The 27613-nt window shown below is 43.2% G+C and overlaps 1 protein-coding gene across 6 annotated transcripts in view; it reads right to left on the bottom strand.

The window, feature by feature from the left end:
- Positions 1-26006, bottom strand: part of pcloa (piccolo presynaptic cytomatrix protein a) — a 53915-nt gene extending 27909 nt beyond the window's left edge. For all 6 annotated transcript variants that reach the window (XM_031858831.1, XM_031858833.1, XM_031858834.1 and 3 more), the window contains exons 1-5: positions 25534-26006; positions 22468-23683; positions 20002-21036; positions 7323-7520; positions 228-4311 (exon numbers count right to left, since the gene is read on the bottom strand). In XM_031858831.1, coding sequence (XP_031714691.1) covers positions 228-4311; positions 7323-7520; positions 20002-21036; positions 22468-23683; positions 25534-25745 — 6745 coding nt within the window. In that variant the 5' untranslated portion in view covers positions 25746-26006. The remainder of the gene's footprint in view (positions 1-227; positions 4312-7322; positions 7521-20001; positions 21037-22467; positions 23684-25533) is intronic.
- Between the last annotated feature and the right edge of the window lie 1607 nt (positions 26007-27613).

Genomic DNA, 27613 nt, shown 5'->3' with positions numbered 1-27613 from the left:
GTTGAGAAGTGCAACAAGTATAAACAAGATTTACAGTAACAGCATGCAGGCACATGCAAAAATATTACAGTGAAAGGGCAAAAAAAAATAAACAAATAAACAAATTGTCCATGCAAAACAAAAAGAAAAGCAAAAAACAAACAAAGAAATGCCAAGTTAGCCATGAATGAGTCGAGGCAGTTCAAAGTGACATTTAAGTGACAGGTCTGCAATGTCACTGCACTGACCTGCATCAGAAATCTTTGCTGAGGTAAGATCTACTGCACCCTCTGTGGTACCACTGAAATTATAGCTGTTCTTACTCTTGTAAAAGAACAAGCCAGCCTCTGCTAAGTTAGTGTCCGACATCGACGGTTTAATTCCACCAAACCCTCTCATGCCGTAAGGGGATCGGTCATACTGGTAATGGTCATCACGATATCCAAAACGATCTTCGGGCAGGGGTGTAGTAGGTTGCTGAGTAGTGCAGCTTCCTGCAAATGGGAGGTTGTACACAACATCACAGCATACAGCTCTTTGTCCTGCAGTCAGATCCACTGGTTTGCCATCGTCATCTGTGAGTACAGCTGTGACCACCTCTGCAGAGGCAGCATCCACTGATACCATAGTGTTGAATGGTTTTGTTGTGGTAAGGTCAATAGCTCCAGCCACTCTGGTTGCACCCGTAGTTAATCCATTGGCAACACAACCTGGAATACAAGTGGGTGCAATAGTGACAGGAGTGGTCTGGAAAGTTCCTCCACCTGTGCTTGATCCAACTGAGAGGTTAATAGGGTTTTCTATACCAGCAGGAGTGGAGGACTGAGAATCAATTGGCCGATATACGATTTGAGAAACAGGCTCAAATGCTTTATTTTTTGTTAACTGAAGGGGCACTGAAGATACTTGAGAGGTGTCTACATTGTCACATTGTTCAATTGTGGCAGCACAGGTCACAATTGTGATACTATCAGTCACTATAGAAACAGTGGATGATTCAGCACTGAGATTGACCACAGGTGAATGCACTGCACTGTTCTGACGACTGACATCAGTTGCAAAGGACTGACGTCTTGAGTCTGGGCCAGCAGATAGATCCACACCATTCATGTCTGATTGTGGGTCCACCTTCATAGTCCTAAGATCTACCACCTCAGAAGGTTGGACGGCCTGTCCATTCTGTGCTGGCAATTGGGGCTTAGGTTTCTCCATCGAGATTGGGACACCATTTGCCCTTGGAGCTGGCACTGGTGGTGATGTCCTTTCATGAACAACAGAGACAGTGGTCCTTTGGACTTCTGTGGTGACCACTTGAGAGATCAGGTTAGGCATAACCATGGGTGGCTGTGCAGAGGCAGATATAGCCTCAATTATATGACAAGAACTAGATACATGTTTTTCTGGGCCACAAAACTCTTGACTTTCAATGGATTCTGTGACTCTTGTGTATGCCAGAGGCACTCTGGTTGTTTGAGGAGGGGTTGGTTGTGGATGCTGCTGTGGATAATATTGAAGTTGAGGTTGTGGTTGGTGATAGCTTTGGGGCTGAGCTTGGCATAAAGGAGATGCTGGGCCAGGGCTAGAGGGAGCTTGAGTTGAGACACTGTCTACTGGAGAGCTGGGCTGAGATGGCAATGTGATGACTACATATGTGTCACGAAGATTGCTGGCATATCTTGGAGAAGAGGGAGACTTTGGGGAGGGTTGAAACAGCTTGCTCTCAGAAGGACTCAGATTCAGAGCTATGTCATTCGGACCAGTGGGAAGTACAGTGGGTCTTGGTGGATGTGGGACATGGGCAGGTGAAGAAGGCTGTGAGCTAGGCTTTGGTGCAATTGGTGGTTTGACACCATGTCCTGGCCGGTGGCTATCCCCAATCCCTGCATGAATATATGGCTTTGGGGCAACAGGAGGGGGAACTTGAGGCTTGTACATTGGTGTAACTGCTTGTCTTGTAGGTGGCCCTTGGGCTGCAGTCATAGCCACTATCTGTGGCCTGATTGGAGTTGCTGAAGCCTGAGGTGGAAGTGGGATGGGAGCTTTCCTGGGAAAAACAGTAGGTTTTGGTGGGGTGGGAGGAGGCAGTGGTGGTGCAACAGGTACTTCTGCTTTTTCCTGAGAATTAGCCCTATGCAGGACGCTAGGCTTGGGAGGTAAAGGTGGAGTAGTTGACACTATGCTAGGAATACTGGGTGTGTACTGGGGGACTGTGGGCAAGGGCGAAACACTGGCAATTACTGGGACTGATGTTCTTGGGAGTGCACTAGATAAGTCAATAATATCAAGTTGTGATTCTGTGATTGTGGTGTGAGGTTGCTGACATGATGTGGTCGATGGAGGGGACTCGGTAAACACTGTCACCTGCTCAGTTTCCATAACTGCTGGTGAGTCGGATACTGCAGTTATATCCTCCTTTTTAAGCATACTCTCGTCATCAGAGGACAACTCTCCTGAAGAGCACTGCGTCACCTTTAAGTCTGGAATGGGGTGGAGTGCCCTTCTAGATACAGTGGCTTCCACTTCTGGCTCCTGCTGAGTTGGACTTGTTCCAGGAGTCAGCACTCTTTTAATTAGCTCTTCATAGGCAGTTTCAGCATCCAACAATGGCTTCCCATCTTTGCCTAATGTTACTGTGGTGCTTTTGGATAAGGTATTCTCAGCAGGTTGCAACACAATTTCTGGGTTGCTGCTTATCTTTGTTGGCTGCATTTTTTGATATTCCTGCTCCAGCTTGATGAATTCCTTCCTCTTCTTTATCATGTCTTCATAAACTTCATCTGGTGATCTCAGTGTTTTGGGCTGAGTAGGAACAACAATCTTCTCTGGCTCACCCAGAACAGCTGTTGAATTGTCAATAAGAGATGCATAGGCATAGTCTTCAATAAGCATGCCCCCGTAAAGGGACTCTTTTCCTGGTTGAATCTCGCCTTTGTCAAGCGTTGGAGACTTGGCCCTCAGCATTATTTCCTCATAAGCCTCATCAGCAGTTTTGAGAGTTTTTTTCTGTGGTTGATCAATATTTTGATCATCTGTTGGGGAGTGAAGAGATACTGATAAAGGAAGTTGATAGGTTTTCTGAACTGCTGCGATCTTTGCAGCATGGATTTCAAATCCTTCAGAATCTGATTCAACACTGGGGGAGAAATCAGAGCAGGATGATCGCCTGATTTCCTCCATCTCAGCTTCTTGTCTCAGTTCCTCGGTTGGTGAGGCGTCTTCAATGGGGGAAAGGTTGCTTGGTGGTGTCTTTGGACGCTCTCGCCTCCTTTGGGCTCGAATCTCTTCTTTGTCTTTCTTGGACTTTTTCCCAGATCCCTTCTGTTTTTCTTGCTCCCTGAGCAGCTCCTCTTCTTCCCGTAACTCTTCCTCTTCAGAAGAGTCTTCAATAGTTGGCAGCATTTGACCAGGTTGTCTGTGTTTGGCTTTCCTGTGTTGTTTACCCTCACCAGAACGGATATGGCTGGGACTACTACTGTCACTGTCTTCGTCTAGTGATGAGAGGGATGTAGGGGATGTCCCAGGAGTGAAGCTGGATGCATGTAGACTGGATGACCCCTCACCTCTAGACCGATCATCTGGAGAGTCTGTAAGGCTTTCCATTTCAGGGTCTCCATCATCATTAGGTATACGCATAGGGCCGCTGGTTGAATTCAGCTCCATAGTTCGGAATTTGCGAACTCCAGTACCACTCCCTTCCTTTAGTTCTTGTCCCTCCTCTTTGTATGTATCAGGTTTGTCCAATGAGCCACATAGTTGTTTATCCTCTTCATCATCTGGACTTATAGTGCTTTTCTTGGTAAGTCGCCTGGATTTTCCTGATGTACTCCTCTCTACAGCCTCGGTTGTCTTCTGTTCCATTTGTTTCTTCTCATTCTCTCTTATCTTGCGTCTGATTAGGTTTTCCTCATCAGACGGGGAAGCATCCTCATTTTCACTCATTTCCATAATTTGTTTTCGGATAAATTCCTCATCATCCCCAGATATCGGGCTTTCTTTTCCAAAGCTTTCACTGCTATCATCGAGGGAATCTGCCCTGACATCCATGGGTACAAGTAGCTTTTTCTTTGTAGTACCTTTGGTATTCTTCTCAGAAAGTTCTCGGTCATCTTCTGAGCTGGGTGAGTCAAGTGAGAGAGGAATCACCTCTAATTTACGTCTGGCCTTCACAGCATCTGTTAGCTTCTCCTCATCATCCTTTGGTTGTGTCTGGGCCTCAAGAATGGGTAGAACTGTGCTTTCCAGCTTGGCTAGGTCTGATGGGCTGGTGGGACTGCTGTCCTTGACAGCCATTTCTTTCTGTCCAGGCTCTTTCAAGGTCTCCACTGTTTTCACCTGTTGGATTGAAATACAACAATTATTTTTTTCCCTAGAAACTGCAATACAAATTTAAAAATCAAGACTGGGATTTTTTCGCTTGTTACATGTGAACCATGTGTATGTGCATGTACATTCTTGATGAATAGCAAATGGAGATGAAAAAAGGCTTTCCATAACTCTATTATTGTTATAAAAACAGTATTTTTTCAATACATATATATCCACTCTTCAGGTTTTTGATATATACAGTCTGAAATCATAACATTCTACTGTATTTTGCAGTGTTAAGATAATAATTTTCAATATGGTACAATTTTTAGTTCAGCCATTTCTATATAACTGAAATTCACATCTACCCATCTACTGTACATGTGTTAATTATAGCAGAATCAAAGCAAATGATGTAAAAGATTTTCAAATAATCTACCACTACTTGTACTAAATACTATGGTCACCTCAGCGACTGCATCTTCTTCACAAGACTTTCCCAGAGGCTGAGCTACAACCTCCTTTTTCTCCTCCACGTTAGTGTTCTCCTTTAGACCTTTGACCTGCTCACTAACTACAGACAATGGGATTTCATGTTCTGCTTCAAGGACTGAAGCTACTGATACAGACACATCTCCATTTTCAAAAGCTGTATCTGATACTTCATCCTTCTTTGATATTGTGTTCTTTCCTACATCAAACTCTGCATTGTCATTTTTATCACAGAATATGTTTGTCTCTGAAGACAATATCACTGAAGTAACTTCCTGGATGTTGCCAGCAACAGGTTGTGACTCAACCACTTTTTTGTCAAGTGTGTCTTCCTTCTCTTTGTTTGACACCTTTTGCTCTGAAACTTTCTCTAGTGGTTTCTCATCATGGCCCATCAGAGCTAACGTCTCCCTCTCTCCTTCAGGTTGATTTTCAGCAATACAATAGTTTGTATTAGGTGAACAAGCTTCTGTCTCTTCCTGAACGAGTTTCTTCTCACAGGCGTTATCTCTGGCTTGCGTCTCACTAAAGACAGCTGAGGTTGACACCTTCTCTAAACTTTGTATTGATTCCTTGACATTGACCTTTTCTTGCTCTTGAGGTTCAGGAGATGTAACCACTGCATTCGTAGATTTATCACATGCTTTTAATATTGTTTCTATAGGTGTCTGCGCTTCCTCTTTCTGTGCTATACTCTCTGCTCCGACCATCAGCTTTTCCTCCTCCTCTGACTTCTCTGGCAATAAAACTGTCTCAACAAGGCTATTCTCAGCAGGTGATGGCTCATACTTTGGTCCTGGTTCTTTCTCTTTATGTATCAGTATCTCTTCTGTTGGGATCTCTTCAGCAGCAGTCTGGGCTGTCTCTCTTGCTGTTTCTTTCTTCTTTATTACGGGACAAACTGTCTCTGTTTCAGTGGAGGAGGGGGCTGGACTTGATTCAGCTTTATCAATCCTCTCCTTTTGAGGTTTCTGGTCATTTGCATTCTCAACTGTTTTCTGTTCAATTTTCTCTTTTTCCAAAGCTTTCTCTTCGTCAGCTTTTACCTCAATTGCCTTCTCTGCAGCTGCATACTTCTGAACCTCCTCCTCTTCAAAGGCCTTGCCGTTAGACGATATATTCTCAATACCTGCCTTCTCAACAGCTCTCTCCTCAATGGTTTCTTTTTCAATATGTTTCTCCTCAATCATTGTTTCTTCAGCAGTGCCCTTCACTGTTTCAATCTCAACTGTTTTTTTCTCATCAGGTATTTTCTGCTTATTTTCAATGGTTTTCTCCTCTGTTGCTTCTTCCAGAGCTTTGGTTTCTCCTTCAACATGAGGTGACTTTTCTGCTGGGTCAAGTGGAGTGTGCTCCTCCTCTCTATCTATGGGTTTAATTTCCACTTTATTAACCTGACATTCCTCCTCTGAAGCTAAGACAGGATGTTTGTTGTCTGACACTACTAAATAACTCTCAGATTCTATGCATTTTGCTGCCTCTGGTGTAAATTCTTGCTGGGTCTGATCAGGTTTAGGGACTTCAACATTGTCAACAGGAGCTACATTTTCTGCAACCTCAACTGCAGGTGAAGGAGCACCTTCACTGCATACTGGATTTTCTATCATAGGTTCTGGTTCTACCTTTTTTTCTTTAGTTATTTCATTTTTGACATCAGGTGCTACACTGCCAACCTCAAGTTCTGTAGTGATTTCTGTTTTCTCCACATTAAAAGCTGTGTCTACTCTATTTGATGGAGTTTGACATGCTGGAGTAGCTTCATCTATCTTGGGTTTCTCACTTGGCTTAGCATGCTCTACCTCTGTTATTGTCTCATCTTTTACATTTGCAGCTGGAGAATCTGGCTTTGGATTGAGCTGAACAGGGACTTCCTGTGAGACTGTTGTTGGTATTGAGGCAGGTTGGGGCTCAACTGAATTAGTTGTCACCTCCACAAGCTTTTCTGGAGTGGGCTCCACTTTCTCATCAACTGTCAGGGGAGCAGCAGCCTCACTCTGAGTAATCTTGGGATTTGGCTCTGGTCCTACCTCAGTAGGGACTGTTGTCTTGTCTAAACCTGTATAAGTCAATATATTTTGTGTCTCACGTTCCACAGGGGGAGAAAAGTCCTCTGCCGCATTCTCAAAGCTACTTTGTTGCGGCTCAACTGCTGGGATTGCACTGACAGGTACATTCTGTGCTTGATGCTCAACATTAGATGGCTCTGTCTCAGAGTAAGGATGGTCCTCTGATGCTTTCTCAGAGCTACTCTGTTGTTGCTTAACTGCTGGTATTTCACTTTGTTGATCAGCAGCAGATGGCTCTGTCTCACGTTGAGGATGGTCCTCTGCTATTTCCTCAGAGCTGTTCTGTTGTTGACTGACTGCTGGGATTGGAGGTAAACCTTGAGCTACACTGTCTGAAATTGAAGCTGCTACTACTTTTTGTTCTATTGACTGTGGTATTTCCTGATGGGTGCTATCAGAAGGAGGGGCACTAACGGAAAGAGGGACATCATGATGAGGTGAAATTACTGCATCAGGTGTGGGAAGGGTTTCGGGTACTACCTTGGTATCAGGAGTTGGTGGGGTTAGGTCTGATGCCTCTACTACAGGTTTGCTATCTACAGCAGCAGGGGCAGGGGCAGAAGAGGAAGCAGGAGAAGGTGGTTGCTTCTGTGGGGAAGCCATGGCTGGAGGTGGCATGTCTCCCAGCTGGCCCGACATGGCTCTTTGGGTCTGACAGTTGAGGCAAAGCCATTCTTTCTGTAAGAAAAAGAAAATAATTCATATTAATTGTTGTTTGTTACAATATGATTTCTACAACTACATTAGAAAATAATAAACTGGCTTGTAACTGTTGTATTGTGTTTTGAATTGCACGAAATTACAACGCTGATGAAAATTTCCCCCCAAGAAATTATTCTTGAAAAATGTCTTAATTTTAATTCTAACACAGTTACGTGGACTAAATGTAGTACGTAGTTCAAACGTCACCGTGACAAGGCACCAGTGTAACATCTTCTATTTCAAGGGAAGCTTTTACATTTATGGGATTTAAAGAGACAGGCCTATGCATAATGCATGGTAATGGGACAGGGGTTTACCAAGGCATGTCAGAAAGGGTTGAGTGGCCTGTGAAGACATTTCATGGAGCAGACTTAACAGAGAAACTGTCTTTGAATGTATATGTTGTGTTTTTATAATTGTATAACTTGGTGTGCATATGTGTAAGCATGCTTTAAACATGAGAGTAGAATGTGCACATATCCTTAAACCTGTGTTTAACCCTAACTTGATAGTTCAATTACATTCAAGACTGAAACTATGCTTCCCAAAATTCTGTGCTCCCTGAGCATCTTATTTAGTTCCAATTAAAACTCTATTCAAACACTAAGGCACAATACAGGCCAATTTAAAGAATTGCCAACTGCTGTTTATTCTTTAAGTACCATAATCCTCTTTAAAATCACCTGGGATGTAGTCCTTACCCGAACCTTAACAGCATTGCCTCTTGCAATGGAACAAGAAACAAATACCTTGCTGGCACAGCTGCTCTAGCCATCTCAGAGCTCTGCTAAATCTGTCCTGTCATGGCGAGGTTATTATTGTTGTATATTCCCAGGTACTTACTTAAAAACCGGGCTCGAGAGGAACCTACCTACCCCAAAAGACCTGAAGAGGGCTATAATTCAAGAGGTGCAGCTATTATTAGAGTTCAATATTCAGTACTGCTTTGCTTAAAGTGGTTATAAAAGTGTTGATAAACAATCAAAATACTGGGATTTGAAGAAGGTGCAAACACACACACACACACACACACACACACACGTACCTATCTATGTAATGTGGGGACACCAGACCAGAACATGTATTATGGGAACCACACATGAAAACACGAATCTGTCTTATACACATACAGTGAAGCTAGAGGTAATAGTCAGCATATTTTCAACCCTCCAACACTCTGACATAAACACCTCATTTCACATTTTGCCAAGTGCTTTAACATTCCTCTGTGACCCCCCTCTCTTATGAATGTGTTTGTCTGGCTTAACAGCAGGGTTTATGCTAAATCCGAGTTTCAGAGAAGATCGCAGCCTTCATGTTAAGCCATGTAGCAGACAAGCCACCTCTCTCCAAGCACAGAAAGAAAGAGGGAGACCAGAGGATAGAAGAAGACGACTGAGGGGATGTCGCAGCAGCAAAGTCAGGGTAAATAAGGCATCAGCCGCCCTGTTTCAGTCCATGCTTAAGCAACAGAAAGCTTAGACTCAAGAGAGAATGACACACCTGCATACACATCTCAGTGGCATGTACCCAAACATAAAAAGATATCAAGAATGTTTTGACGGGGCAAATATTTGTATATGTGGCATTGCGAGAAAGAAGTAGATCTGTCGATGGGTTTATTCCCCCTCTACCATTTTCTTTTTCCTTCCTCTTTCTCTCGCTCTCTCCAATTTTATTTGATAAATAATGTAAAAAATCAAGCAAATGTCAAAAGTTTTCCACAAATGCTTTCAACAAAATATTTGAAATACAAAAGAAGATGATTTTAATATCTGGAAGAAAATAAAGATACAGAGACATGGATGGAAACCAACGAAAGAAAAGAAAAAACATGACAGAGATGCCTGTGCTAAGGTTTGCTGACGTTAGTGAGCATTCTCAACTCGACAGAAATCCAGTTAATCCTCAAACATGATGATGGACACAGCACAGATGCAAGTGCATGAGCAAGCACGCGTTATCAACATCCATCCTTGCTGGGAGGACTTGAGATGGGAGTTTCTCCAGCTTGATGACTCTATCAGTTAAACCAGAGAGACCAGGCACTGAGAGCCAGAGAGATGGCCGCCAGATACGAAAAGCTAAAAAACCCACTCAGTCAGACAGCCGGTCAGCCGCAGCCACTTCAGAGCTAGTCATCACCGACTTTATCAACACATCACAACAGCCACACTTAAAGCGTTTACCCCTCCCTAAAAAACACTTGGTCAGTTGTGTTTCCTTTCGCTGCTGTGCAGTGCTAAGTCACCCCTTTTTAAGTTATTTGGACCAGCATCCCTGTTAAAGCAGATATGTTACTTTAGCTCACTACTGCTAAGTGGCCATCTACAATGTAGTTCATACAGACACATCTTACAACAGCAATGACCCTGAAAAGCCATCAAGTCATTGAGTGTCTTCCTGGCTTCACTTAAAGTTACAGCTTTGGCAGCTCTGACTTCAACACCCAGAAACCAAACCATTTCAGATTTCAGTGTTTACCTTCCCAGGTAGCTTGGATCACTTTATACCTAATAATACATGGGGATGGGAAAGGCTTTTCATTTAATGTACAGATTGATAATCAATTATTTTATTGATTTAATGAGTAAAAATACCAACTTGTTGTGACTTCTAGCTTCCAGCTTTGTCTACAGCCATGCTCCAGCGTACCTGGGTACAGTGGTGCTTTGAGCCCAATGCTAACCTGCTCAAAATGGCAATGCTAACATAGTAATGTATAGTGGGCAAATATTTAACAGGTTTACCATTTTAGTTTAGCGTGTTAACATGCCTACATTTGCTCGTTACTACACAAAGTACGGCTGGGTGGATTGTCATTAGTTCTGCAGGTATTTCGCCATAAAACTGTGTATTGGAAAAAAGAAACTTCACTTGATGATGGTGCTTGATAAATAGTAAGGGGATGACCAAAGTTATTATTATTCCTCCCCAGGGGACATGAATTGCTGTACCAAATTTCATTACAAACCATCCACAAAAAAAAAAACTATTGACGAAGCGCTTTTGGATCTGATAGCGATGTGACACAAAAACACAGGAAAGGGGAATAAATTACCCGAAAGGTCATCCAATAGTTGTTCAAATATTTTGCTGAAATACATATAAGTATTTTGGGGGCGGTGATTATTAGGGTTCATTTTTGTGGGAACCATGAATTCCTCCACAAAATTTCATCGCAGTCTATCAAATATTAGAATTAGAAATTTCCATCTAGACAAAAGAGGTGGATCAACCTACCGACAAACCTACATTGCCCGTATTGCACGCTGCTAACATGGCTAAAATGAATGAACAGATTAAATGATGACGGAAATCATTAGTTGCAGCCCTAGGTAGAACTGTCTTTATAAGAATTGTCTTATTTTGTCACCGGAGAAGATGTATCACCAGTTCACCACACCCATTTATTACATTACATTTATTGAGGGGATCTACAGGGTCTATATTAACATGGATGGTACACTTATCTTGCAGCCTTGCCTTGTAATTAACACTAACTTTTATACTACAAGCTGTCAAATAAAAAGTGACATGCCTGTGTGCGTTCCTGTCTATCTGCTGTGATGAGTTCTGCAAAGAGCAGTGTGGATGATTCATAAAAGCAGGGGTGTCACTCGCTCACATCACCATCTTCCAAGGGCGTTTTCTAGCATCATATGTGAATGGTTACCAAAAAAGTTGACACCCACAGAGATGAGTTTGTGACGGTGTTGATGTCATACATATACCCAGATGAAAAGCTTGAAATATTTAGTAGGAAATGACAACTTGCTCCCTCTCTTCCCACATGACTTTTCTCAAACAACATGCAAGCTTATACACGAATGGATAAGGACAGATTCAGTTTGAGTGTTTCCATCTCTCTTTCATCTCCAACTTTGCATCCATCTCAAACATCCTCCAAGGACACGGAAAGGAGACTAACTGAGAACCGCAGACGGCAACCAGATATTAAGACAAGATGGGTTGTCGCCATTGCCCATGTTCGGTTATTGTTTCCAACTGGGGATTGGAGTGTTGTGAAGGTCGGTGCAGTTCTTATATTAAGACTAAGGGTCCCATCTAAATATAGACAAAACCTGGCACCGACAGAGGGAGAAATATAGGATCTAGAGGATGATGGTACAGATGGATTAAGGCAGATGAGAGGATGGAGGAGGAGAGAGGTAGAAGAAATGCGAGGACATGCAAAAACAAGGGTGATAATGGTGTGTGAGAAGCACGAGAAAAACAGGAGGAGGAGAGAGAAGCAAGACGACGAACAAAAGGGAAGCAGGGAGAAGCAAACAGGATGAAACAAAGGACAGTTGGAGAAAAGGAGCATGGTGTAGTGAGGTAAAGGGTGAAGCAGTAGAATAGAAGGAGCTTAATGGTCTTTGGTGGTGACTCAACACCAGCTCCTACCAACAAGCTTAACATTATCACTGTGTGAATCTGTTAATCAATAGCCGGGATGTCAGGACAAGCTGCAGTTTGTGATGAATGCCAAATATAGACCTTATAATGTTAACATACAGATTGGGCATTTAGCTGACGTCACTTACATATATAGTGGCACAACGTCCTGTCCTGCTTCTAGGTGAACTTCTGTGCAAAATCCTGTCATATGTCGGCAGTTTATTGTTATTCTTTTAAAAATATACTGTGCAGTTTGTTCAATGCTGACCGCTAGCAGCTTCAACAGAAAGTTCCACAATTGATCCTTAATTGTTTTCGAAACTGTATCAACGGCACACCTCTTGAAGATATTTGTCCCGAACACGCCCCATATAAGATAAACGGTTGTAATTGGTCCGGCAGATGTCAAGTTGCGTGATATCTGTCCAAAGGGAAGGAGGACTGACCGCATCTGCCAGAGCGAATAAAACACAAGACGCTGTTGAAAGACTAGTTCCCTTTCTGAAAGCTCAAGTCACTTTGCTGTCGCTAAAAGTTAATTCTGGAAGTCGTTGCCCTTTTCTCATTGGTGATTGTGGCTGAGTGGCCAACTTAATTATAATGCACCAGACAAGCAGAACATCACAGCATCAGGTCCTCTGCAAGCCAAAAAAGATCTTTGTCCTAATAAATGTCCCACTGTTATAGATGTCCCCATCTCGGGTTCAATGTGCTGTATGCACCCTTTTGCAGTGGTCCATGCTTATGTGTTAATGTGATAAATGTTATGTGAGCGGTGATAGCCTTAAGGCTGGAGGACTGGGCTTCCAAAATTCCAAAAATAAGCAGCAAATCTGAGCGGGGAAGTTGAATAAACAAATGAAAAAGTTAATTATCAATTATACATACAAATATTTCACTCTACTGAAAGTTGTCAGATGAGGAACAAGAGCCGGAATGTTCTCTCAGCCTTGACAAGTGTTTCAGGCTATGTTGCTACATTGTGGATTGATGTTCCAATGCCAGGTGAGTGAAAACGGTTTGTTTGTATAAGTCTATATTTAGAAAATGGATCCGACACAAAGCAAGAGGTGTGAGAGATTGCCTATGTATATTCTGAGCTCAGGGATTAAGGGCATGTTCTGTCTGCATCTGTGTTCGTTTATCTACAACACACCTCATGATCTGTCTGCATTGTCAGCTTCCCATCGGAGAGAGAAGAAGTTACCTTTTGTCTGAGACACGCAAAGAATTTAAGATGCTTTTCTTTCCTCTCTCAATGGCTATGAAGGATCTTTATTTAAAAAAAAAAAAAGTGTTGGCTCCAGCTTCTAGTCCACCAGTGTTTACGTATCATGTGTCACACTATGGGCACTTTTATCCAAATAGCCATACAGCACAATCAATGTATGCATAATCAGTCTGAACGGCCACCTCAAATCCCTGTTATTCTACCTGTTAAGAGATCCATTCATCAATCGTTTTATAATCAAAACACATTAGCTATATGATGCTAATTTTGCTTCGTCTCTATTGTCAGTTGTTTGCTAACACTTTAGCCAACAAGGTGATAAGATGCCTTGGGCTGTGTGTGTGTTTGCTTGTTTTTCAGTTCCTGGTACACATTATAGTGTATAATGAGCAGTTACTTCATAAAGCGATTCCGCAACTAAGTTCCTCTGTGCAGGTGGAGAGGGGAACAGCGGCAGAAGAGGGGAGAGGAGAGAGAAAAAAACAGGGAAGGGGGAGGAAGAGTGCCACACCCTTCTCCATTCAGACTAAAGGTCGGGCTTAAAGGAGATATGGCATTAAGATTTGGAGATACCGACTGAGAGAAAAGGGGCTGTGTTTTCTTTTAACTGCAACTAGCATGTTATGCTAACTACTGTCCATACATTATATACTTTGTATATGATCATACAGCCATATACAGCACCACATAGTCCACATAGTGTTTTGCAAAGTCTTGTGTGATGTTAAAATTCTTGCTTCACCAGATGTTTTAGCTTGACATTATTTCTGCCTTCAGGTGCTGCTAATGTGACTCACAGGCGCGAGTCACGAGTGCTACGACAAACCAAAACAGTCAGGTTGTCATAGTCTGCACTGCTTGGGGCAGCAATGGCCGGCACCCATATCCCTTGTGACACCCCCACCCTTTTCGACTCCCTATTGGACTTCTCTTTGTGTCACAGTATTCTATCTTGTCTCTTCTCTCCTCGGTTCTGGGCATGCCCTTCCTCCACTATACAGTCACATAGTGTATGGTTTTCAGCTAAGATGCATTTGTGTATTTGGTGACTTCACACCTAATATACAAATGAATAAAAAAGGGGAAGTTTGTGACAAGGATCTTGTCTATTTGTCTCAATCTGTAAATCCAACAAGTGCCTTCCAGCTGCACTGCCTTTACCATATTCTATCCAATAAGGATGAAAGGCATTACTTTAAACGTGGAAAAAAGCTAATCCATTTTCCTCTCAGATTTTTGAATGCATGGAAATTATTTTTGGAAGCGAAGCCATTTCCTAATCCAGGCTCTGCTGTTGGCCGCACTTATTGAATATCAACTTTTAGGGAGAAAGGCAGAGTCAGACACTGCATCCTTCAAAGCGCACCTGCCTTTTCAACTCAAATAAGAAACTCTCCTGTCACTCTAGTAAAGCCTGTTTTCAAGGGGCAGAGAGCAGCAACAGTCAGGATGTAAATACAACAGCCTGTGCTAACGACACGAGGCCGGTGCCAGAATGTGTGTGTTTTCAAGTGTCTGTGTGTCTCTGCCTGCCTGTCCTTGCCTCTCTGTCTCAACAGGGCTCAGTGCTGGCACACATGTTGTCTTGGCTTTTTTCCCCCCCTTCTTGGCGCTAAAGGCTCAGTGGCTAAAATGTCGTTGCTAAGCATGCATGCACCAGTAAATTAGAGAGGGGATGATTGGAAATCATTCTGGAGTGGAGCTAGAGGGGGAGCTGTGTAAAAAAAAAAAGGAAGACAATCAACCGTCTGCAGTGCCTGAGGACAGTTCATTTCAATCGTAGCAATTTCTAAAACAATGTCAAACCACTTGTCACAGCTTGAAGAAGGTCTTGGACCTGGTAAATAGGGAAAACAAGACAGTACTAATTTACCTTGTGTATGCAATCATTCAGGCAAAACATGAATATAATACAGAACATCTCTATTCATGTACCAGCATTCACACTGCCAAATTAACAAAATTACTTCAGACAGAGAGTATTAAACCCACCCACACACACACACACACACACACACACACACACACACACACACAAAACAACACCTTAGTGTCTAAAAATAGCATCCATTTCGAGCCTTCTAAGGTGGCCATGTCCGGGACTCTGTGGGTTGCCTGGTGCAACAGAAAGACTCTTTTAAAAAGGAGGAAATATTAAAGAGGGTACACACAAAATAGCCTAGAGAGAGGGAGAGTGGGAGAGAGGGAGAGAGACAAAGATGCCCTGCAGTAGCTTGTGTTCCCCCCTCTGTAGCTTTTTTAGTGGCTGTGACTATTTCAAGTCACTTCAGCCTCCTGGGCATGTGATGGCGGAGCTGTGAGGCAACTGGGCTCTATGGACCAGATACAGACTAACCTCCATTTACACACAGTTAGTCATCAAACCACAGTAACCAATAGATTCATATCAGAAATGATACAGTATATGCAAGATGTTATAGGTTTAGTAAAGAGGAGAGGTTTTGAGAGGGCGTTGACTGTCAGTGTGTATGACAGATGATACCAAAGGCTGGTATTTCTGCATATGCATATATGTGTATTGTATGTATGACCGCATGCCTTATCAGCCAGTGCAGACTCCGGAGGGTTCAGACTATAGCAGGGTTTTGTTATTCTGTGGGCACCACCACAGAATAACAATGAGGGAGGAAGACACAGGAAACACCACGTATTGAGTGGGTGTTAGGGCATCAAGCCACACAGACGTGAGGACGTGCAAGACATGAGCCAATTCACATACATTCATTCACTGGAGAACTATACCTAACCTTAACTAGTTACTGTGTGACTTAATCCAACACTTCAACTCTGCATAATTCCAACGTCACCCAAAAAACAGTTCTAAAATAAATATTTAGCTTTTGGGTATTGGTATTTGGCATTCAGATAGGTGAAGAAAGCTTAGCAAGGGAAAAATGCTAGCTTTCTACGATCATGTTTAAAAAAATTCACATAAAGCTGCCTTATTTAAAACACATTGTGTAAGTATGATTAGAAATCATTTGCTAATTTTTCCTCTGTTGATTTTTCAGCATGCACTGGAGCCCGAACATCAGTTATGCACGACGTAAAAAGTAGTAGTTTAGCATTAAAATACACTTAAAGTACCAAAAGTAAAAGTATGCATTGTGCTGAAAGGCCCCTTTCAAAATAATATATATTAGATTATAATTATCTATGCATTAGATGTGTGTTCATCACTTTAATGTTGCAACTGGCAAAGGTGGAGATTATTCTAATTACCTTATATACTGCTGGGTCGTTAAATCAATAATAATACATCATCATTTATTAGTTGATTTATATTTTGTATGCTAACCAGCTGCTGACAGTAGCTTCATATTTATCGTTGCCAAAGAAAGAAAATAGGTATATTTCACAAAATGTCAAGCCTTTAAATAAAAAAAGCTTTTGGCATACTTGGTTAAAATCCTGTCTTTGAGGTTAAACAAGTCCTTGAGATGAATGCGATGTCAGTCTTCTAACCTGACAGAGGAAATCTTATTATTCCTTTACAACATTCAACGACTACGATCCTTCTTTTTTTCCAGCCTTTCAGTGTTTAATAATTAAATCCAGGGAGCACATTTGTTATATTGGATCTTAAGCTGGTGGTGAACCAAAGATTGTCATAAAGCTTCAGAATGCTCTCAATATTCCATAGAATTTGGTAAGAAAGGTGAGATTTAGTCAGTTCTCCTTTGTGAAGATGATACACGATACTTTAATTTGTGCTTGTTAGCAAAGGGGTGCCTCTCCCATTTCACGTAAGGCTTCGCCGACGAGCACATTCATTACTGATAAGGGCAACATGACATGGAACTGAACTACAGTACCATCGCTGAGCAGCACTAGACACACACATCTACAGTACAGACTTTCCCTACATCAAAAGGAGCGACAGTGAGAAAGGCATAGGGATAGCACCACTGAGGGAGAGTCTGACACAGAGGAAACACTGCTTAAGAGGAGGATAAGCACCAAAAAAACACTGGTATTAAGTGTGTCTCCCTTAGGCCTTATGATGATTAAAGGATACAGAGAACGAGGACATAAAAGAGGAAGGATGGAAGGAAAAAAAGAAAGAAAGAACCCATGAAGGCGAGTGCTTTTCCTTCTGGGGTGGCTATTTCCACGCCTCATATTGATAAGGATCACGCACAGATACTCGAGTCAAGGATCAAGCCTCGATAGAAAATGACACGTACGCTTTGCATGCCTAACCTTTAGTGTTTTAATTGGAAGACACATAGAACTTTAGCTAAATAGATCCCCAAAAAGCTTCATGTTCACACTCATATTGTGGTGATGAATCAATCAAGCAACACACCTAGATTATGCAAGCTCACACCAGCCTGCCCAGTCTCAGTCATACCCAACTTGGAAGTGCAACAGTCTTGCAAATAAAACATACTGCTCAGTGCCCACACACACACACACACACACACACACACACACACACACACACTCTGACCCACTCACATGCGTCAGCAAGTGAACCCCTACTGACAGCAGACATTATGGCAGCGAACGACACAGAAGCGAGGCACAGTGCGTAAGGAGATGACTCAACCGAGGTGTTGTGAATGTCTGCATGTCTCCCATAGTAATTCTCCAGAACTCGTTCTATTCTAGTTCAGCGAACCCTTTATTAATATGAGTAATTCTTAAATTGTATGTAGTTCGAGATGAGTCCAAGATGATTCATCCTTCTTGTACCAATATCATTCTTAAAAACAAGACTGAGCTGACATTCTGGCTTTAAGACAAGATGGTGTTGAAGGATCTATATCCAATTAGAGCATCAGTGGCTTGGATGCCCATTTCTCCAGCATAATTACATTTTTCCCCATGCTTGGCCTCAATTAAGTGATTGTGCACTTCAGCTCCTCATTATCCCTGCAAGCATGTGAAATTAGGAGCTGAAGAAAAGGACAAGAATCCGAAAAATGAAAATAACTTGAGTCTTTATTAGTGCTGTCACGACTGTAAACAAATGGCGGCCATCTTGTTTTGAAATGGTGCTGAAGTGGCGGTGCAGGGGACAATTTAATAATATGTAGAACATTCATTGCTGTATTTCACAGTGATCAGATAATAAATACTCACACCAATAACCGATAACGCAACTACAATAGAGACATGGGTCATTCTAACTTTTCAATTTGCAGGATACATGCTATACTGGCATGTCAAACAGTACGGTAAATATAAAGCTTCAACAGCCGGTTAGCTTAGCTTAGCACTAAAACTGGAAACGGGCAGAAACACTGAGCCTGGCTCAGTCCAAAGATAACAACATCAGCCAACCAGCACCTCTAAAGCACACTAAATAACACGCTCTTTGTTTGTACAAAAACATAAGTGTAGAAAAACACAATTCACTGTTTTAAGGGTTATGTCCGACACTCCAGAAAGTTAGTGCTCTGAGACAATGAAATACCCTCTTTTCAGTCTTGAAGCTAAGCTAAGGTAACAAGCGTCTGTCTGTAGCCTTAATGGACAGACATAAGAGATCAGTATCGATCTTCTCATCTATCTCTCTGTGAGGAAAGGAATAAGCATATTTCCTAAAATATCAAATGAGTCCTTTGATCCGTCGGCACTGTACTGACTTACAAAATGTGTTTATTCTTACATTTTTTAAGAATGTCATATCTCAGTAATACTTATAGAAAGAAAATGAGTAGAAGTATATATTTCTCAGAAGTCCACATGATTTTACCCATATCTGTTCTTTAACAAATCAAAGTTGATTTCCCATTAGACATTGATACGGTGGAGTCCACTCCAAGCTTAGTTCAATTCGCTGTTCCGGAAGACTCCAGAAATACACAGCAGATTACTAAAGGAAGGCACACTTGAACCTCCGGCTAACAAAGTAGCTGACACGTGATAGGATAGAGCTGCTGCTGGACAAACACGTGATTGTGCCCTGACTCGCATGACCATGTCAAGAGGATTAAGAGTGGCATGTAGACAACTAAGATATATTGTATGAAATAATAAATAACAACTGAAAACACGTTTTGGCCTCGATTCCCATAATGTTCTGATCCTACACCACGGAGTACCTTCTGCTCTGTGGAACTCAACGCAGTCTTGTGAAGTTGCATCCATACGAGACAAAACACTACGGTAACACCAGCAAACCGGTCCCCACACCTCCGGAGATAAGCAGGCCAAAAGTGTTTGGTTTCCACGTCGTTATTAAGCTGAGACGATGAACGGACACAATCTCATATCCACAAACACGCACAAGCGAACGATCAAGCATCACACAAATCACTCAAGCGTGCATTAGATTTCGATACAAAAGACCAGTTGATAAGAAATTTGTGCATTCAGCCAAACAAGAATACACACATGCAGACATGGTCACATATATACACCGTACACACACATGCTGGGTATTCAGTTTCAGAGTCAAGTGTCCTCTTTGACGTCCATTGAAACAACCTAAATTATCTCTCTGGCCCACCTCTCCACTAACGAAAGCTTGATAGTAATGAGACTGCCATTTTAAAATGCAGTATAAGTGACCACATCCACTTATTCAGTGGTGAAATGTGTGCAGATGTTGTTACAGTCTATTTGGGGTAAACTAATGAACTTATTACAACTAATAACATGCTGTCCTCTTTTCAGAGTGCTTTGCAAGATGCTAGTGGGGAAAAACACAGAGCTGAAAACTCCTGATGTTATCTTTACAGTGACCTATTTCAATGAGGATTTTGGCGTTCTATTTATACAAGACGGATTGCATAAATTACTGGTAGGAGTACAACAATCTGTGGTGTTTAAGAAAACTGTAGTTCTTACCTCTCCAAAATGGGGAGTAGGATTAAATCCACAAAGATTGCAAACTGTCTTCTTGCACTTGGTGCACAAGCAGTAGTTGGGCGTGTCTGCTGATCCAACGTTCAGCTCCACATTACAGAGGGGGCAGCTTCCCTTTGCTGTTGAGGCTGGGGCAGGGGCAGGTGCAGGTGCTGGTTTGGCTGCTGTCGTCTTCTCTTCCTGCTCCACAGAAATGGTTCTGGGGGGTTTCTTGGACTTAGCAGGTGGGGTGTCAGGAGCAGAGTCCGAATCAGGAGGAGACCCAGGAGCAGAGAATGGGGACTCAGGTGGTGAGCCGGGGCCAGAATCCAGAGGGGAACCTGGTTCCGAGTCTGGCGGCGACCCAGGTGGAGAAACCGCTGCCTTCTCGACCTCTCCAGAGACAAGATTGGTGGCTGAACTCAAGAACGACGATCCAAAGCTGAACATCTGAGAAGCAGCAGCGGGAGGTTTTGCTGATTCTGTCAACCCTCCAAAACCTCCAAACAACTTCCCAGCCACTGACTCCTCCTGCTTTGGGGCGGCCTGCGCTTGAGGCTTCGACGATTCCATCAAGCCACCAAACCCACCAAACAGTTTCCCTGTTACGGACTCGGCAGCTTGTGAAGCAGACGCAGGAGGTTTGGTGTCTGTTAAGCCTCCCAGACTGATACCTCCCAAGCTCCCAAAAAAGCTGGACTCCTGTTTGGCTTTAGCTGGAGACTGCTGTGGACTGGACTTTGGCTGGATGGGTCTGCCTGTCTTGGGGTCAATCTTGGGGGATCCCCCCAATGAGGAGCCGGGGGAAAGCGGTCCGGGAGAAGTAGGACCTGGGGATTTCTGCCTCGGTGTGGTTGGCGGCGTCAACCCTTGGTCGGTAGTACTCTGCTGCTTTATCAGCAGCTTGCCAGGCTTGCCAGGTGCCTGTCTGTGGGGCGAGGGCGGGGCCGAGCCTTGTTTGGGTTTTGTCATGCCAGGGGGATCCATACCTCCCATCGCTCGCTGCATCTGGCAGTTCAGACATAACCACTCTTTACCCTATGCATAAAACAAAAGATGGGTTAGATTTGACTGGAACACATTTCCACACTGTTCATCAATGGCATGTGTAATTATAGGATAAACACAGGCAAGCATAACCAATTAAATCCCTAAAATACCCGTTTTATTTTTGTTTAGCGTAAAATAAAGACAAATTCAGAGACTTGTCCACTAATTAGTGTTTCAAATGATGTTGAAGCCTGTTTTCTCTTGGCAAATTGTTTCTTTTAACATGAGAGAATTCAAACAGTAAATACTAATAAGGAAAAAAAAACATGTATGTATATTATTTGTTTGTTTTTTCTGCATAATTGTTTCAATTCAGCAATAACACAAAGTCTGTTAGCAGAAAGGCAAATACTACTCATGTATCATTTTCCTTCATTTATTAGAGGTACTGTACATGTTAGACCATTGTAAACAGTTGCATTGTATTGCCTTTGTTCTGACCATACAGCACATGATCCCAGAAAAGCCTGGCTACACCGCTGTGCTCTTTGTTACGCGCAAAGTGCATCTCAGTTTCCACTGTGTGCAAACCACAGTGTTTAGAAGGGCTAATGTTGACAATTTGATCACTATCGAGAACAGAACAATGTGTATATTGGTACTGTAACTGCAAATAGCATTTACTTTGTGGAGATATTATTCTGAATTCAAAATCGACAAATATCAGATTCCTGAAGTGATCGATCTGCTAAAGAAATAACCCCAACTTTGACATGTATCATTATAAATCTCGAGAAGAGGCTCGAGCAGAAGGAACCAGTCATACTGCTGTGCTGTAATCATGTGTGACCGAGTGTCGTCACAGGCTGGCACAGTATCTTCCTGTGGCCATGACATGAGTCACCATGATCAACATTCCCTGGGTCCATATGGTCCCTCTGTTCCTCAAATGCTGCCTCTCTTATGAGATGCAGTCCCTTTGCTTGGCTCTGAGAACAGCAATATGCTGCTAACAGGCTAGTGTGTCTTGGATTCAACAATACAGTACAATACATACGTGATCTTATTTTTTAAATCGTATTGTTTATTCATTTTAAACATGCAAATCTTCAATTATTTCCATTGTTTCCAATAGTTATGGTACAGTTTGACCCTTTTTGAGAATTTTCTCTCTCTATGTCACAAAGTAATTTCATGTTGATTTTTGCAGGAAAAACGACGTCTTAGTCTGAATATAGATTTAATAACCTTTTAGGATTACATTTTTGCAGAATAATGTGGATTGAGCAAAGAGAATTGATATTTCAAAAACACACAATTTAATAATGTGTGACCTTTCATACCCCTGACATCAATGACATGGTCTCTCTTGTGTATTATTAGATGAATGCCAGTATACCCAGCAGCTTATTGAAGAAATGAGAAAGATTTTTCTAACTTTGAAAAGAAAAAAAAAGAAGAAAAAAAACAATCACTTACCGCTGAGTCTGGGGGGCTGAATCCACAGAGGCTGCAGACCTGGTTCTTACACTCAGTGCAGTTATTGTAATTAGGTGGGTCCTTAGACCCAAGGTTCAGCTGGGTGGTCTTACACAGTGGACAGAGTCCACCTCCGGGCTTTCCAGCCCCCTGCTGACCAGGAGGACCTCCACTCTTTGCTGGTTCTCCAGGATGAGCCCCAGGGCCTGGTGGCCCTTGCTGTTTGGGTCCAGGCTTCCCAGGTCCTTGTTGAGGGGGTCCACCTTTTTGCTGACCTGGTGGTCCTTGACCTGGTTTGGGGCTCTGTTGCCCTGGGAGTCCCTGGCCTGGTTGACCCTGACCTTGCCTGGGGGCCTGCCCAGGGGGTACTTGGCCAGGAGCACCTTGGCCAGATTTGGGCCCCTGGCCTGGTTGTCCCTGTCCTTGCTTGGGGGCCTGCCCAGGGGGTCCTTGGCCAGGAGGACCCTGGCCTTGTGGACCCTGACCTTGCCTGGGTCCTTGCCCAGGGGGTCCTTGGCCAGGTGGACCCTGGCCTGGTGGTCCCTGACCTTGCCTGGGTCCTTGCCCAGGGGGTCCTTGGCCAGGAGGACCCTGGCCTTGTGGACCCTGACCTTGCCTGGGTCCTTGCCCAGGGGGTCCTTGGCCAGGAGGACCCTGGCCTGATTTGGGTCCCTGGCTTGGTGGTCCCTGACCTTGCCTGGGTCCCTGCCCAGGGGGTACTTGACCTGGCTTTGGCCCCTGTCCAGGAGGGCCCTGACCCTGTTTCGGAGGTCCTCCCTGTTGTGGTCCCTTTGGACCTGGCCCTTGCTGAGGGCCCTTGCCTGGTGGCTTTCCTCCTTGCTTGGAATCAGATGTTGTAGATACATCTCCCTCATCCTCATCCCCAAATAGTCCAAACTTTGGGATGTTGACAGTATCGCCCATGGAGGATATGGAGGAGGAGACAGAGGAGGTCATAGATGACACAGCACTGAGGGGGTTGGCCCCGCTGAGGAAGCTGGATCCAAACATGCCGGACGACTTGGTCTCTGGGTCTTTTGGCTCCTGCCGGAATCTGGATTCAAAAAGGCTGAGGGACGAGGGGCTGCGGCCCGGTGTGGGCTTGCTAGGTAGACCCTGGTTGAAGGCGTCTACAGTTCGACTCTTACTGAGACCTGTAGGGCCCCTGGAGGCCCCTACCTGCTGGGAATGCAGATGGGTATCAGATTCTGATGTTCTGAAAAACAGAAAAACAGAGACAGTTTTTGTTAGCACTGCTTTTATTGCTATTGTTGATTTGTGTTTTCTTTGGCAATGTGACAAAATTGTATAAGCCAAATCTAAACTAACTCAGCAGCAACAGCTGACCCAGCGCCAAAATAAAAACAGGCCCAACTTTTAATGAAATATACTTTAGCTCCTTTACCTCTTCCCTTCATTTGCCCCTATAATTTGTTTGATGGTGATCAAGCTCATGAAGACTACAACCTAAATCTCTCTTTCGGCTGAAATAGTATTATTAGATACTCAAACAAACATCACTCATGCTGTCTGAAATAAATTAACAAAGTATCAGTAATGTAGTATTTGTAATGCATGTACTATTTTACCATCTCAAAAAATATTGCTTAGGTTATTTACTAACTCATCTGCTTCTACTGAAGCTTCATTGTGCTAAGTTAAGGCCATAGAACTAGCCCTTTGTTAATATCGGGGCCTTTCAACACATCAGTGAACACAGAGTGTGTAGCTATAGCAGTCCTGGGGCGAAGCTGAAAGGAAAGTGACTACTGCTGAATGACATGGAGTGTGGATCATTGAGATAGAAAGGGAAATGCTCGCCTGCATGAGGGTAAGCTGAGACATCTTTGTTAGCTCAGACTGAGAGGCAACATACACAACCTACACACACCGCTATAGGCACAAGCGTGAAAGTCAACGGGATCCTTCGAGAAATGCATCAACGGACTAATGGGCTAAATGCTTTGTTATTGTATGATGCTGTGTGTATGCAACATACAGACCTAGTGGTTTCTTAGGCTGCTGTCTGAAAGTCCCTGGTGCTTCTGCCATTACGTCTGAGATAAATTACATTATGTGGCAATAAAGTTTAATGCTGTAATGAAAACAGCATTTGATTACGTTTTATAGTGAGCACTGAGTAATACAAGACTATGCATGGTAAGAGCCTGGAAAACGTTGTAAGCAGTAGTCGTGTTGCAATGTCCCCGCTATTGGCCCGTCCACTGCAGCGGGTTGCTTTTCAGCACCACGCACAGCAGCAGTGTGTTTCAGCACCATGGACAGCGACCAGACTCCAGGACCGATACCTCGACAGAATACTATGAAATCCGACAAAACTAAATCAGAAAGCAGCAGGAGGGAAGCCTGGACTGATGACATTAATGCTGCTGTTCTATTTATAGTCATATTAATATTAATGCACCCCCCCATCTCTAGCTCAGATATAAATAACATTTCTCCCCAATTGGAGCCAATTAGCGGTACCGCACATTATGTCACCTTATCAGATATCGAGGGATCTTTCACTATTATCTGAGTAACATTCACATCTGAAGCATAATGGAATTGGCATATATTGTTTTCATTGGCAGCTTTCTACCTCCCCCTCCACAACACAGCACATTTCCCACGCAACCGATTTAAATCCAACGAATGCGAAATCCTGAGGAGTAAGTAGAGAGTCTGATAGGCAATATTAGACACTGATTAACCATTCACCATTTCAGACTGATTTCACTAAAAGGAGATCTGTGCATCCGTGTAAAACAGGGTAGGCCTACACAACGAGACAATCAATTGATTAGTATTATTATTTTGGTATGCAGAGTATCAGATGTTAATGATAATCCATTCCGGTGAGCTCTAAGAATAGAATAATTTCTTGGCGCGGATGAAAGGCTCAAACATGGGCGTGAACGAGCTCGCTGCCTCCTTACGGCATCTTCCAAATGATGCTTCACACTACCACAACACATCCACTCGTTCTCTCTCACGTATCACAGCCGGGTTAGTGTGGATATTTTAAGTGCATAAAAAATAAAATGCTGGTGAATATAGCCCTGCCTTCGTGCAGCTGCTGCGCCTCCGGGCTGCCTGCCTTGCGCCCTTGACATCGCCGCGGCGAGCTGCCTCCGCTGCTCCTCGCTGAGTTCACTTAGGTTGACCGGAGTCCCATCGGGGACCCGGACGAAGCCGCCCTTCCCGTCAGGTGCCAGACCCTCTGGTAGCCCAGACGGCGGCCCTTCGCCTCCTTCCAGGCTCGCTTCGTTCCCCATGATCGACCCCTCCCGTCCCTGTATTCGGATTAATGTAGGATCCGAGCCGTCTCCGCGTTTTTATGTCCAAAGCGCGCAGCGAACACGGTGTCCCTCGGTGTCTCGAAGCATCTCAGATGGTTTATTTTCAGCGGTTATTGTCCTTCCATGTGCTGTCCCTCCATTTCCCTCGTTTCTCCTTGTTTTTCTGTGTCGCGCATCTCTGCAGCTGTACGTACACCACAGTCACCACAGTTTTCCGTGAGGGGGGTCTCCGTCTTACTATTGCTCACAGTCACAGAAGGTGGTTTCCGGTAGGTTTTACAAAATAAAATAATTTTATTAGATGGCATTAATGTAATTTTTCAGTTTAAAGACTTTGGAAAAAAATAACTACATAATATATAACCTACAATTAACAGACACAATGAAGACAGTGATGCTTGCATACACAGTATAGCCTACTACTACACAATGAATAGGTATGTAGGTCGTATATACCAGATGAGCTGAACACAATTCAAAGCTTCACTGAAAAAAAATCAGCTCGAGTTTTGCGCCACCATTCTAGCACTTCATTCATTAAAACCTCTAATATAACATTTTGAGGCCTTTATATTGAAACCAAACTTGTAGTACTTCCGTTCCGTTCTCTGTAGCGCACATCCTCACGACTCTTCTGCTCACCGCGCATGTTCCGCCTGTGACAGGTGATCAGAAGCCATCAGCGGAGGAAAATATGTTTTTAAAGGGGACTTCCTGAGCTAAATGTGTCTGGTTTGATTGTCTAAATAATAGAGGCTGATGGGAACATAAAGGACAGGTTGGAACACTGAAGCTTTTCTTTTTTTCTGGTCGTTTATTAAGGCTTTAAAGTAGAAAGAAGAGAGTTGTGTATATTGTTTGTAGGTCAAGTATGTGGGGCTCAAGCGAAAGGCGTATGTATGAGCACACACCCCACCTCTCCACATACAAAGTTTCAGTATTGGGATATCACAGGATGAGAAATTATAATAAATAATATGTGCATTTTTATCCATCCTGACCAGCCATTCAGATCTCAGAGCAACAAAAACCGTTAGAGCAATCTCATTCAAAATGTCATACATCTAATTTTAGGGGAAATTGCCATGAAATATTCAAATACACAGATAAAACATCTGCGAAGGTCTTCAGATGACTCACAGCATGAATACTATCTCTGCTTTGTTCTTTTTTTCCAGTTGGCAGCTGTAGGATGTCTCATTTTATATCTAAACCCTTTATATTCTCAAATATGTTAATGTGCAACTGAAGGCTGGCAGAAGCATGTGCGGAAATCAATTTGGCTATAAATTACAAGGAACTCTTTATATCTTGTCTGTTGTTGTTCTCATGGAGAACCCTGCATGTAATCCAATGAGTGTAATTATAAAAGATCACCAATGAATAGACAACACAGAGGCTGCAGTATGTTGCATTACCAATATGTGTACATCAAAACAAAATGGTATACAGTGCAAATGTCTTAGATCAGCCCACATGCTGAAAATGACAGCAGAACAAACCTACAGTATACTGTATATATTAGTGCCACTGTACTCAGAATATGCACAAGCAGTCACCAGATCCAGCGAGGAGGATATTAAAATACGTCGCCTCTGCTGTACATCAAGCTGATGTGCTGCAATCTGACAGCGAGTGCTCATTTGCTCTGTTGTCTGTGGAGCTCTGGGGCAGATGTGTCCTCTATGCACCCAGCTCAGAGCCCTCGGTACCTGGGCACGGGTGGAGAGGAAGACCGGGGGACTAGTCTGTATCTCAGCCAAAGTTCAATATTTATTTGTTTCCGTCCTTTTTTTCCCCTTTCAACATTAAAAACATCTGGATAAAAGCATCAAAGACTATGT

This window comes from Anarrhichthys ocellatus, unplaced genomic scaffold (genome assembly GCF_004355925.1).
Source record: "Anarrhichthys ocellatus isolate YVR2014 unplaced genomic scaffold, GSC_Weel_1.0 scaffold21, whole genome shotgun sequence".
NCBI classification, from domain to species: Eukaryota; Metazoa; Chordata; class Actinopteri; order Perciformes; family Anarhichadidae; genus Anarrhichthys; species Anarrhichthys ocellatus.
The sequence above is the reverse complement of the archived record's forward strand: the minus strand, read 5'-3'. Positions and strand labels throughout refer to the sequence as shown.